Consider the following 14,732-nt stretch of genomic DNA (forward strand, 5'->3'; position numbering starts at 1 on the left):
TTACAAGAGGTCTCTGTAACGTTTTGGGAAGGGTGTGTTACCAATGTATGCGAGCAGGGTAAACATCTACATGTAAACCACGCTCGCCGGACTCTTCCACCTTTTTCAACAAAAAGGTCGCCAACGGTTGACACATTTAATGCTTAACGTGAAAGAAATGGAACGATGGGAGAAAGGAAAGATAAAACACAAGATAAATATGACATTGAAACCCTACTGCCCATGAGCTATTGAGCCTTCACTGTCACTTAGCTGACTGGACAGACGATCAGGTAATCCAAATCCTGGCGATGTAGATAGTATCCGTTTGATATCCACATACACGCACAGATGTGCGGTGGCACAGCTACAGGTTACAAGTCCTGTACTTCAAATGATCCGCATAACTCTACCCTTGGGTATGGGAGTATCGGCGACAGTTACGCACGAGATGCCACTACATCCACAATCTGACCTCTCACACAGAAACCCGCTGTATCCCTCGTGATGCTGGTGTAGATATTATACTCCCAATCGGTAAGACGGTGATATCCAGGTCTACCCTTTGGTAGATAAGCGTTAGCATCCGTTGCACGTGATGCTAAAACTTCGTGAATCTGTCCACAACACAGATCTCCCGCTGAATACCTCCTCGAACCAATACAAACACTACACTCCTCTTGATCCCACAAGTTGCTGACTCAGCTCCACCTTCATGGGGATGGACGTTGGCGTCCGTTAACAAAGACTTGATACTCTTCGTTGGTCTTACTCCACTGACTGCTCAGCTTTCTCTGTCCAGAGCCACGTTAGTTAGCCTAACTTAACTATCTACTCTCCCTCTAATGACCAATCAGGCCATTAGCAACGCGGTAACTAGGACGACTGCATAGCGATTCTTCGTGGGGTCCATGCCGACTGTCATGATAAGAGTTATCCCGCGGGGACATCCGGGGCTTTATGTTAGATTTTAGGAATGTCAAGGTTGGCGAGCAGCCATATTGTTTTGTAGTTGATTAAACAGTTGTCATCAAATCGACAGTGTCTGGTGTTGGTCGGCTGAGAGCTCGCAGCACGATACATGGTGTCAGAAGTGGGATTATCATAATCACAGAAAATCAAGCAAGCTGCTGAATATGGCTCCGTTTAGAGCGCCAGAACAATTCAATTTTTCACAGCCAAACTTGTGGCCTGAGTGGAAACAACGATTTCAGCGTTTCAGATGTGCATCAAAACTAGACAAAGACGATGAAGCAGTTCAGGTCAGTGCCTTGATCTACACTATGGGCAACGACGCAGAACGCATTCTCTCGTCGTTTGGTCTGGATGCACGACAGCGGCAAGAATACGACACTGTTCTGGAAAAATTTGATGAGTACTTTGTGCCAAAACGCAATATCATCCATGAGCGTGCACGATTTCACGCCAGAAATCAGAAACCGGACGAAAGTATCGAAGAATACATTAGGGATTTATACGAGCTCGCTGCAAAGGCAGACGTAAGAGACAAAGATGAAGCTATCAGAGATCGCCTCGTGTTAGGGATCCTCGACAGAGACTTGTCCGAAAGATTACAATTAAAGGCAGATTTAACACTGCAAGACGCCATCTTGCAGGCAAGGCAATATGAGCAAGTGAAAGCACAGCTTTCTGACCAGCGTCGCACAAATGTGGACGCAGTGCAATTCAAGAAAAGTGCCTCTGGTGGTGTACATAGTCAGTGCAAAGGTGCAACTGGCAGTTCGCGCGGCTTCTGTGGTCGTCGTCGCGGTAGAGTAGAAAAGAGTGACTTTGCATCGTCAGCAGTTAACGTGTCAAGCTGTACTCGTTGTGGCAGACGGCACGCTAGAACATGTGTGTGCCCAGCTCAGGGAAGGAAGTGTAACAAGTGTGGTAGGCTTGGACACTTTGCTACAGTGTGCAGAACAAAGTTAGTGCAGGCACTTGAAGAAAAACAAGTCAAGGAACATTTTGTAGGGAGTTTGTGCAGTGACAGTAGAGAACCACCATGGACAACTGCATTACAGTTTGGCGGTTGTGATGTCAAGTTCAAAATTGACACAGGGGCAGATGTTTCTGTCATTTCATCTACACAGTACAAAAAGTTGTCACCATGTCCCAAGCTATTGAAGACCAATGTAGTGTTAAAGAGTGTAGGAGGAGTCCTGAAGTGTGATGGACAGTTCATTACTACAACAAGAATTCATGACCAGCTTCATGTACTGAAAGTGTTTGTTGTGCAAGCAATCACTGAAAATCTGCTTAGTAGAGAAGCAGCATCCAGATTAGGTTTAGTGAAGAGAATAGAGGCTGTCAATGCCTTATTTGGAAAACTTGACAAGACACCTGTGCAGTGTCCTCCAGTCAAAATCATCTTGAAAGAAAACATTGAGCCATGCAGTGTTTATGCAGCAAGGAGAATACCAATACCATTGCTGGACAAGGTCAAGGAAGAATTAAAAAGAATGCAGGAAACAGGGATTATAGAGGAAATAACAGAGCCAACAGATTGGTGCTCTCCCATTGTGCCAGTAATGAAGAAATCAGGTAGCATACGTATTTGTGTTGATTATAAGAAGCTCAATACCGCAGTGAAGCGGGAGAGGTATACCTTGCCAACACTGGAAGATATTTTACATAAGCTTTCTGGATCAGCAGTTTACAGCAAGCTGGATGCAACATCAGGTTTCTATCAGATTCCCCTTGATCCAGATTCTGCAAAACTTACTACATTCATCGCTCCATGTGGGAGATATTTCTTCAAGAGATTACCATTTGGTATTTCATCAGCTCCAGAGATTTTTCAGAGGACCATGGAGACTATCCTAAAGGATGTACCCAACATAATCTGCTATTTTGATGATATCCTTGTTTATAGTGAGAATGAACAAGCTCACGAGAAGCATCTTGAGAGAGTCATGAAAACACTTGCCAGTGCTAACCTGAAACTCAACTATGAGAAATGTGAGCTCAGGAAGCATGAGATTGAATTTTTGGGTCATAGAATCAGCAAGAATGGAATTTCACCAGACCCAGGAAAGGTTGAAGCAATAATTGCCATGCCAGATCCAACTAATGTACCCGAGTTGAGGAGGATGCTGGGTATGTGCAACTTCTTAGGGCGGTATTTGCCAAGTCTGTCTACAGTATTTCAGCCATTGACGCAACTGCTGGGGAAGGATCGAGAGTGGAGTTGGGGCTCAATGCAAGTCAAAGCAATGGCAGATGTGAAGAAACTGCTTACTTCAGCACCAACGCTAGCATTCTACGATCCGGCAAAGCTTACAATTGTCAGCTCAGATGCTAGTAGTTATGGCATTGGTGGTGTGTTGCTACAGCAGCATCCTGAAGGTCTCAAAGCTGTGGCATATTGTTCAAGAACATTGACTGCTAGTGAATGCAGATATGCACAGATAGAGAAAGAAACACTGGCAGCAGTCTGGGCTTGTGAAAAGTTCAGCAGATACCTGATTGGTCTTGACAATGTTCGATTAGAGACTGATCACAAACCTATTGTGCCACTAATCAACAATCGTGACTTGCAAGATACTCCTATCAGATGCCAACGCATGTTGATGCGCCTCATGAGATTCAGTATCACCGCAGAGTATGTGCCAGGGAAGAAGCTTGTCATCGCAGATGCTCTATCCCGAAGTCCTCAGTTAACCACTGCTGAATCTGAAGTTATAACACTTTCAGAAGATGTTGAGGCATATTTGAGTAGTGTAGACATTTCGTGGTCATGTGCAGCTTCAGACAAGCGTCTGAAAGAGATTGCAGAAGAGACAAGAAAAGACAGACTGATTCAAGCAGCAATTCGCTACACTAATGAAGGCTGGCCAAAATACATTACAGATGTAGAAGATAATCTTCGTGACTATTATGCAGTGCGCATGGAACTTAGTGTGCACAATGGTCTCCTTACCAGAGGAACACGCATTGTTGTGCCAGCACCACTTCATGATGATATCCTGAAGAGGATACATGAAGGTCATTTAGGAATCACCAAGTGCAGAGATAGAGCAAAAGCAGCAGTTTGGTGGCCAGGTATTAATGGCAGGATTAAAAGAATTGTTGAAGAATGCAGACATTGCCAGGAGAAGAAACCGACACAGAGCAAGGAACCTTTGATACCGACAGAATTACCACAGCGTGTATTCCAGAAGTGTGCAGCTGATTTGCTGGAATTCAAAGGACAATCATACCTTGTGCTTGTAGATTATTATTCGCGCTTTATTGATCTTGCGCATATCCCTAACCCTAACCCAGCAGAAGTTATCAAACTTCTGAAGAGCATGTTTGCACGCCAAGGAATCCCAGAGATTCTTGTTACAGACAATGGAAGGCAATTCACATCTAGGGAGTTCCAGGAATTTGCAGTAAAGTGGGGATTTCAACATGTTACAACAAGTCCACACTATCCACAAGGTAATGGAGAGGCTGAAAGAGCAGTTCAAATTGCCAAAAAGATTTTGCAGCAAGATGAACCTGAATTAGCTCTATTGATATACAGAGACACTACTATTTCTGCTACAGGATATAGTCCAGCAGAATTAGCCTGTGGAAGAAAACTGAGAACTACATTACCTACATTGCCTGAGAACCTTGAGTCAAAGACATTTGATAAAACAGCTGTAACAGCGAGCGATGCAAAAGCAAAGCAGTCTTACAAGAACTGTTTTGACAAGCGTCATGGAGCGCGACCGCTTAACGAACTGCTTCCAGGCGACACTGTATTGCAGAAGCTAGATGGTGAGAAGCACTGGAGAAGTCCAGCAGTCATTCTGCAGCAGTGTGCTCCAAGGTCATACATTGTACAAACTCCAAGAGGCAGTTTTCGACGCAACAGACGTCATCTCAGAAGGTCAAGAAACTTCGAGCCAGAGCAGTCCAGTTCCAGACCCAGTCCTGTCCAAAATGACTTTTCCCTGTATACTTCCCAAGTCCCAGTGACAGGTGAACCAGAGACAGCGCTTCATGTCAGCGATCCGATTCAGTGTCCAGAATCGAGGTCTAGTGAAGGTGGTCCTGCTACAGAAGCCAGACATAGTGCTACTCCAGATCCAGGAGATTCCCATCCCAGTAGCAGCTCTACACCTAGAATGACTCGTAGCGGCAGAATAATCACCCTGCCCGCACGTTATAAAGACTGATTATGTATTGAACAGTGATTAGAGAATAAACATTCTCCCCATCAAGTGAAGTATCTCAAGGGAGGGGAGATGTCATGATAAGAGTTATCCCGCGGGGACATCCGGGGCTTTATGTTAGATTTTAGGAATGTCAAGGTTGGCGAGCAGCCATATTGTTTTGTAGTTGATTAAACAGTTGTCATCAAATCGACAGTGTCTGGTGTTGGTCGGCTGAGAGCTCGCAGCACGATACACCGACCAATCATAATCTCTGTACCGTGTAGTCGGCATGGCTCCCACCTCAATCGGCCGCAGTCGCCATAGTTACGCCTATGACAACATTCTCTACGTAAAACACATCGAATGACGTGAAATAATCTGCGTGGGGATTGCGTCATCACTCGCGTGACTGCTCTCCCCTGGTACCACAGACAACAAATAATTAGAACAACAAAATGGCATTCGCTTTGAGTCGCGAATCGTTACAGTCTCCTAGCATGCAAAGTGCATGCGGTCGTGCTGAACAGTTTCATTGTGAATCTGCTGGACAGTTGCTGAGGTCAGCAGAAGACGAGGACTCCCATGGCTAGCTCTGTGGCGATGTCTGAATATGAATATCATTCACCTAGGTGTACATACTGATTCCCTTGGTGATATGTGAATATCAACAACATTCATCTACATCTAAGATGTAAACAATTTAGGATCACCGACTATAGGTTCTGTCAAGCATTTGAGCAATTATCAAAACAGTAGTAATGTCTGTTGTCCTTAATACAGTGTTTACATACCCTAGACTGCGGTAATGGCGTATAGATGGTGTCACGAAAGAGGTATAGTGTGAGTTTACGTGTCTGTTCTATTCACAAAAAGGCGTACGCATAGACAAACTGACTGGCTGAAGGTGGACTAGAGCCTCGGGGCTCGTATCACCTGAGAAGCGTGACGCTTACATTACCTAGAAATAAAAGGCCGTTCACCTCATGACGGTGACGTAAGGCAGGGTCAGGCGTAGCCGCGGGGCGCCAGTGACGTCACCGACAAGCCATAGAGCGAAACATGCGTAGTTGGGTTACGTTTAGAGAAAGGGAAATGTTATCACAATACGAGCTAGAACAGAAGAAGCCAGACAATTAGGCATCGGATTGCGTGATGTATTACGAGAAGCCTTGGAACTACGTCATGCACTAGCTGTGGTGTGACTGGTTGTAATGGTATGACATGTGGTGTGACTGGCCAATCGAATGCATGAATGCCACGTGCCTGATGTTTCGATATTGAGTTTGAAGGCAAACTCAAGGCTTTTCGCGATCAACTCTTGGGGAGGTAACATCGAGGTGAGTTCGCAGCTCAAGACTTCGCTACCTCGTGGTCAGCTATTGCGCCTCAGAAAGAAAACTTCGGGGAATAGGGACGTGAACCAAGAAAGTGATCAAAGCCCGCTCAGACAAACTTGATCGTAAAAGAAGAGTGACTTTTGTCCCTGTGAACTACGACCAACTCCTGGCAGCGTAGTGGAAAAAGTCGCTCTGGTCACAAGAGTCGGCGCTGAGTTCTATGTGAAGAAATTCAGGCCCACTGGTGCAAGGTGCACGGGGACGATTTGTGTGACAATCTGTCCCACCCTTCGACATCGTACATCTCTCGTCGAGGAGCCGGACAACAGAAGACCAGCAAGTGACAGTTATGTGTGTCCAGCAGAGACTAACAGTGTGACAGGTGTGTGTGTGTGTCCAGCAGAGACTAACACATCACACAGCGAAGGCCTGGGTGAAGCTAAGTGGCGTGTGTATGAGAAGTGTACGGAGTGAGCGTGCAGTGGTGTGACGTAGTTAAGAATAGACTGACTCACTAGATATCTGGATTAGGTTAAGGAGCATAATTAGCCAAGATAGGGAATGAGATCATTGGCAAACTTGCCTATTCTTTTGTTAATCCTTTATCATTTAGTACTTTGTATATTCGTCTCGATGATTAATAACTTTCTTTCATATACTAAATTGCCTTGGGTTGTTTATTGGGGTGATGCATGCTGAGGGCTCGAGGTAACTAAAAGTATAAATAATCAATTTAGTATAGGTGCATGCGGTCAATGTCCACGTGATTTGGTGGAGGTATCGAGAGTGGGATTGGCCGAGGCAACGGAAATCATAACCTCTACTATCTCCACGTGCTCCTACCCCTAGAGGTTATGACAAATGGCTTGCATAACATAGCCATCACAGCATAGCTATCACCACATTGCTATCACAACAGTGCTGTCCATCAGTGTCTTGTGGTGACCGTTAGCTAAAATGTACGTCCGCTTGTGTCGCGGTCTTCCTTTGATCACCAGGGAGGACTACAGTGAGTTGAAAGACTTCCAGATAATTGCAAGACTGCTGTCCTGGGTGTGAAGTTTTAGCACAGCAGCCACTGTGATGAGACTATCCCTAGTAACATGGCGCCCATTCTGACAATGGCTAGTATGTTGTCAAGGACAAGCTGTTACAACAAAGCTGTTTCTGTCAGAATCTCGTGATTTTCATGTCGGTCTAGTTCTTGTTAGATGTTCCCGAGTAGCATTGGAAGGCAGGGCCCATATGGATCCCATATACCAGAATCCGGGGACCATATGGGCAACCTATATAGGAAACAAAAAGGGTTTACCATGGGTACTATATGGATTTTCCATATGGGAAATCCCAGATATTTTTTTTCACCTACTATTGGTAATTTTAGGCATTTTGGTATATACTGATTTGCATTGTTTTAAATCAGGATATGCCAAAGTTCCAAAAAAATACCAATAATATCATATGCATCAACATAACCCTATAAATGCAAAATAAATGGATTAATAATGAGTGTTTTGCAATGATTGCATAAGAAACAGCAAAAACTTTCACAAAAAATGCTAAATGTTACAAAAAACAAACATAAATTTTTGTTTACTGATGTTTATTTAATTGTTAATTAAAAAAATGATTATTTACACAAATTCGTAAAGTATTGACCTGTACAGGTTTATGTAAAAGAGTTTTCCAGACAAATATCAGTTGAAATTTTTACAGCTTTACTTCTCCTGTAATTCACCCTTAACCCCAAAATTATTTACATGCTTTAAAAGTCTTTCCTTTCTCCCATTTTCGCAATCCCTCGCACCTGTCAGCCAGCTCGAAATCTGAATTTGCAGTTCCGCTTCCGTAGCATCAGGATAACTTATTCTTGCAGCATCTAAAAATAGAACAAATATAAGAATATGAAGTCTGCATAAAAATTATCACTTAATTGTAGGTCGCTGAAATTAAAAATCCAGAATATTCGGTGAAATAAAGAAAGGTACAAGCAAATTATATAGATATGTAAAGTGGCATAAAAATTTTAAAGTGTTATAAAAAGAAAGGAACTACAAGTGGAGCTGCATTTGAATTTCAGTTAGAATTTCTATAGGGAGGAGAACTCTGGAAACATGGATTTAAAAACAATCCCAGTACATGGGAACTGTAAAGATGTCTATCAACTGTCATCTTAATTCATTTCTACACAATATTAAGCAGCTGATTAAAGGACTAGACATTGCATAAACATGTGTACATATTTTAAAATTTGCAATGTAATTCGACCACTCTGAAATATTTTTTCTCAATGGCTCATGAAAACACAGAGTCAAATATTTAAATCCTTACCCTGAACTGTTCGTAAAATAAAGGGGTGATTCTTCAGGCCATTAAAGTTGTAACACCAGGCTAATTCAGTTGAAAAGGACGAACACCAGACAAGGGGCACTGGAGGCGTGAAGGCAAAGGTGCCAATTAGATGTCATAAATCAAGACCAAAAGTGCATCATAAATTTCCCTTTAACAATAATACACTTTTATAGTGCAGCACCATAGCCAAAGACACTCTCTCTGTATGGAAATAAATATTTAAAAAAGTAGGCGAATAAGATTTCACAAATCAAGATCAAAAGCACAGCATAAATTTCACTTTAATATAATCACTTTAGTCACTTTCACTCTTATAGTGCAAAATCACAACCAAAGTTACACTATTTGTGGCGTAATGACATGTTATAGTGTTCAAACAGTTCAGGTATTGTCTTTTTTTTCCTCTTTTCTCCTGCAGCACACAATGATATTGCAGTCATTTTGACCATTAATGCTCACATGCTTCATAAATTTTCTTCTGCACAAAAATTAATTATGAATATTATGAATCAAAAAATAAATTGCACTTAATGACTTGTGCAGGAGAACTGGAAGCATAGAACATGAGGAATCTGGCTTTATAGCTCTAATTAATGAAGCTTGCATCTGGTTCAACAGATTGTGGTGGCCAGTTGCACATCCTGTGACCACTTTCATCTTAAAATGCCAGCAGCCAGCTATCTAGAATAACAGTAAAATAAATTATTGACCATTATACAGTCATTACCATTTGTTGTGGAGAAAATACCATTCAAGTTAATTTGTCTGAATTGATATTTCCAGTCACAATCAGTTGTCAATGGACTATCTCTATGAGGTTTTTTGGGTTCACCACTGGGAACACAATCCTTCTGCTGCACTTTGTCAAATATTCTTAATTACCTGCTGCAGTGGAAAGTTTGGTGCTTGAACAAGTTTAAGCTGGCCTAAAAAGGTATAAAGTTGAGAGGCAGAGTAAGAGTCCAAAGGACCAAATCTGCCAACATTATCAGCAATTGGTGACAAAGCAAGTACATTATACACCAAAAATCCCTTATTATACAAACGCTCTGCTTCTTGAACACATAAACATGAAAAGTTATGAGCCTAATCAGCATAGCTCACACACAGCCCAGGACTTGCAAGAGAAAAAATTATGATGCTGCCTATAAGAAACATGACCTTTTAACGCTACTATACCAGTAAACAGAAGTAACTGCAAAAATTCTGTTGCTTACGAATGGTAAAGTTCATGACCTGCACTTTCGTAATCGCAATTTATTCAAGGAAATTCTGACAGCTCCGAATTCTCTCCATCGCTAACGGCTAAAGAATTTTCAAATTTCAAGCGTTCAGAACTGCTGGGCCCGATTTCTACTTCTCTCTGGAAAACTTTCGCATTTATTGTGTTAATGTGTACTCTAATCTTTCTTCTCTTAGCATAATATTCTGCATTGAGCTTGGCCATTTCTGGAATTAAAATCTCAATAACTATGCTAATTTAGAGTATATAAATTATACGTACTGTTATTGAAGAGTCCAACACATGTATCAGTATTGCAATTGATGGCTGAAGAAGCTTAATTATAATTCCTGTTGCAAAAAGTGTAGAAACACAACTTTGCAAATGGCGCGCAGTTCCGATCACGTAGTACACCATTGGCTAAAAGTCACGTACCATTATTAGGGGTTATGGCCATTGGTTGGTAAGAGTACTCTCCCCCGTCAATATAGGTAACCCATATAGGACCTATATAAGTTCAGAGTGCGATGCACATAGGGTTAAGACTGTATCATACCCTTAGCTTAACCCTATCAAGAATGTCACATAGAGTATGAGAAGTTTTGTCACATGGTAACACTTTTTTAAATAAAAAACAAAGATGTCACTGATATTGGTTTTGTTTTTATGAACGTGTTTGTAATTATGTAGATTTCAATGGTCTGCATACAACAATACTATTTATAGCTACTGGGTCTCATGGGACCCCAGTGGGAAGAAAGTTGTTGCCCCGTGGGTTTTGGAAGAGGGACCTGTAGGGAATTCTCACGAGTTCCCATGTTTTCCCACGAAAGACCCACCAACCTTCCCACGAAAGCCCCATTGAATACCCACCGATCGCCCATGAACATTCGTGTTTTCCCATGAAAGCCCCATCAACTTCCCCACTCCCACCCCTCTCTTTTTGCATCCCTCACCCTATCTCACACTTTTACTTACATTGGTACACAGGCTGGCATACCATGAAGAAAACTTTCAACAGCTTTTCAAAATCTCTTCGTTTCCTCACAACACATAAATAGTAGGCAGGAGATATCATTTAACAATTTTATTATTTACAACAAAGAAGCTATTTTAACAGTTTACATTATTTAAATCATTAAAGTTGTTTCTGAACATAAAACAAGCATTCATCCAATTATTTACATAAAAATTAAAGTCAATAATTTTTTACCGCATGAAAGTTATTTTTGAAATAATTATTTATAACATAAAGTCAAACAATTTATTTATGTAAAGGATAGAAAAATATGACACCAAAAATCGATCCCTGAGTGGTGGAATCCCTGTAGAATAAAAGAAAAAGGTCAGTTACAGTTTATTTACATATTTTGATTTTTGCTACATAAGTAGAATAAACCTCTCACTTAGATGAAATTTTAACTCTTTCTTGATGCACTCAACACGGGTGGCTGATTTTGCCCTGCTCACTTGTTTACGCAGTATACACATTGGGCTGATGCATTGGTGTAATTTTTTAGGCCTTTACAGCTCGTGGTTTAAAAGAAAAACTTAATAAATAAGACAGTTTAGGCATTTATGAACACAATTATCTCCCTTACATGATGAAGGACGTACGTTTGAACGAAAGTCTTGCCAATATTCTACACTACCTGTCCTTTTCGATGCATTGTGAACATCATGCATCTGAAACGTCGAATAGCAAAAGATAGAACATCCCCGAACTTTGTACAAAAATGTATTTGAAATCAAAATATTACTTTTAGTCTTTAAAGTAATGACAAAACAAAGTTATGGATGTAAGTCTATTGACAATTTTTTTTAATTAACAAAAAATGTTTAGATGGATATAATAAGGATGTGCATGTAGACCATTAAAAACACAAAACCTGTGCTTGTATGGTGATCCTCATGAAATCATAGAGGGAGACAAAATAAACTTACTGGTAAAATTCACTGAGCCAGACCTACAGTCAGTGTGATCTGCAATTAAAGATTGTTATAATTAGTTCTTTTTGTAAATCATGTAAAATAAAAGAAAAAATGGCATGCAGCATTTTAAGAGAATAGAAAATATATGTGATCAGATATGTGATTGTTAAAAAAATGACAGACTTTGACAAAGTTCATTGCATAGCTTTCGATTTCATACATTTTGTTTTAATTTCAAAGTGTATAAGTACAAAAATAAAATTTTTCTTTTGCTTTGCATTAATTTTCCAAAATTTTAGTTGTTCAGAAAGCAATGTGATTGTCTTGTTGCTTTCCCCTAGAATGCACCAAGACGGACACAAACGTTTGGTAATCGCCGCCACTGTTATTGACAAATTTCGAGCATGACTCAATGAGTTCATTTCATAGATTTCAACTTCGAAGTTAATTATCAATAGTACACTAATAAGAGAGAGAGAGAGAGAGAGAGAGAGAGAGAGAGAGAGAGAGAGAGAGAGAGAGAGAGAGAGAGAGAGAGAGAGAGAGAGAGAGAGAGAGAGAGAGAGAGAGAGAGAGAGAGAGAGAGAGAGAGAGAGAGAGAGAGAGAGAGAGAGAGAGAGAGAGAGAGAGAGAGAGAGAGAGAGCTTTGCTTCTTGACTAGTTAATTTGAACCCATCATGCACAGCACTTGGTTGTCATCTTTCTTCCGTCAATCGTAGTCATGCTCTAAACATTTGATTTCTGTAAATACGTGCAATTAGTAGGCAAGAGATACGATTAAACAATTTGATTATTTACAACAAGAAGGATATGGTTAAACCATTTAAATTATTTACAGCACATATCAGGGCTTCTGCTAAGGCTAAATTCTTTGGGGTCCCAGGGACCCCTTCTTCAGATTTTTAAGGGGTCCCTGTTCTTTGCCCAAATGTGAAGGTGACCCCATCGACGAAAATTGAAGGGGTCCTCCGAACTTTTAATGGGTACTGTACGCAATTTTTTGCGTAAGCAGAAGCCCTGCATATAGAAGACAGCGTCATGTAAAAGCGATGGAGTTATGTTGCTAGCGGATGTAGTATGTGTGAGACCTACCGGGTACAACAAGTGAAACATTTCACAAAAAGCACTACAATACTTATATATGATCATAAATTATTCATGACTATCCACTGTTATAAAGTACAGTTGTTTTAATGGCATCTTTCACTTAACTTTATTAAGACTTACTTCAGAAATCGGCGGTGTTTCACTTGAAGATGGGCGTACAGTTCAAAATGTCCGCGCGCAGGTCAAAGCGAGTACCCTGTACCTCTGACCCGGTACCTTGACTTGTCGCAGCTACACGCGGGGAGGGGGAACAGAGGGGGGAGGGAAACAGAGGGTGGAGGGATGCTACACGATCAAGTGCCTGCCAAATCGAGAGCGGCTGAAGAACAAAAGCGCGATGGACGCGTCAGTTTAGGATCGCATTACAATGCCGTACTACCGGCCCTCTTCCCTCCTAAAAGTCTCATTTCCTTATTGGGGCCGCTCAAATGCCCACCGCTATTGCAGGCTGGGATCAGAACTCGCCGTCTGGCAGGTCCCTCCAGCGCGTTGAGAATATCAGCACACGCCGCATTCTGAGGAAAGAAAGAAAGGACCGAATGGAAAATTCTGTCTGTTGCTGCTGCCGGCCGGTCCCCCATACGCCCGGATCGGCAAGGGAATGACCTGACCTGACGCATTCTGAGGCATCGGGCTTATGGCGAGACCTTACTCCACCTCTCTTTGAAACTCGCCGACACTTGGCCCTCCGGCAAACTTCTGAAAGTGGAATAAATGACACGTTCGTAAGCCTCTGCTGTACTGTCGCCCGACGCTCTCTGCGTCCATTGTACACTTCCCTATTGACAGGGATCCTGCTCGCAGCGCCAAAAGATGTAACCAAGTGGTGGGGGGTTGTATAGCGACGACAACACACGTCCAGCACTCAAACAAAAGCAGGAACCGTCAGCATGTGCACAACTCTTTAATGCACAGGCTAGTACAATGGCCACGGCTGCGTCACATCGCCAGAGGCGCTAAAAGTCCGGCTGTCCCCTACTGTCACATGTCTGAGCTCTCTCTGATCCGCCGACGTCTCTTCTCTCGTTTCGTCTCAGCTCTGCCCTATATACCTCTGGGAAGGGGTAAAAGTTGCGATCTTTCGCGATCGTAACTTTTTGTACCTTTTCTCGCATGCAGATTCCGCCAAACTAACAACAACAATGCCGTACTACCGGCCCTCTACACATTGAACACGGCATGTTATATATCTGCAGCTGGTTCGCCTGAGTTGTGCAGTTTTGAATATTCTTCCGCGAGAGACTGTGGAACTGTGCGGCACGATAAACAGATCCTGATATGCCTGTCACCATCACCGTCCGTTCCCAGGAGTGGTTATCAGACAACATGAAGGTGGTGTCAGAGAGCATCATCAAGTCTTGGGTGCATGTGGCGGTTAGAAATCGCTCTTCCAACCAACTATCCAGTCGGGTGATGCTTGCGGAATTACACTTGCCCGATGCAGGCTGTGCAAGCATCGAGGGGTTGGTTGGCGCAAGCTGCGAAGGGCCTAATTACCTTCAATGTAACACTCCGGTTTGAGATGTCTGGAGCTAGTGCTCGCTCTTTCAAGATAAAATTACAACTATTCACAGCTCTCACAAGAGTTTTTGTCTCAGTCTTGATTGCCTACTCTTCTTATGCGGGAAAATGATAAACCATTGTGTCGACCTTTGCAAGCAGAGCATCCTG

At 42.1% G+C, this 14,732-nt stretch overlaps 1 protein-coding gene across 1 annotated transcript; it reads left to right on the plus strand.

Annotated features, from left to right (window-relative positions):
* Positions 1-1,115: 1,115 nt before the first annotated feature.
* Positions 1,116-5,132, plus strand: LOC112574705 (uncharacterized protein K02A2.6-like). Its single transcript, XM_025255934.1, has one exon. The coding sequence runs from the start codon at positions 1,116-1,118 to the stop codon at positions 5,130-5,132; it is 4,017 nt and encodes a 1,338-aa protein (XP_025111719.1).
* Positions 5,133-14,732: the final 9,600 nt, after the last annotated feature.

This window comes from Pomacea canaliculata, linkage group LG11 (genome assembly GCF_003073045.1).
Source record: "Pomacea canaliculata isolate SZHN2017 linkage group LG11, ASM307304v1, whole genome shotgun sequence".
Classification (NCBI taxonomy): Eukaryota; Metazoa; Mollusca; class Gastropoda; order Architaenioglossa; family Ampullariidae; genus Pomacea; species Pomacea canaliculata.

Coding starts and splice junctions, on each gene's coding strand:
- LOC112574705 (XM_025255934.1), top strand. CDS start 1,116: ATGGCTCCGTTTAGAGCGCCAGAACAATTCAATTTTTCACAGCCAAAC.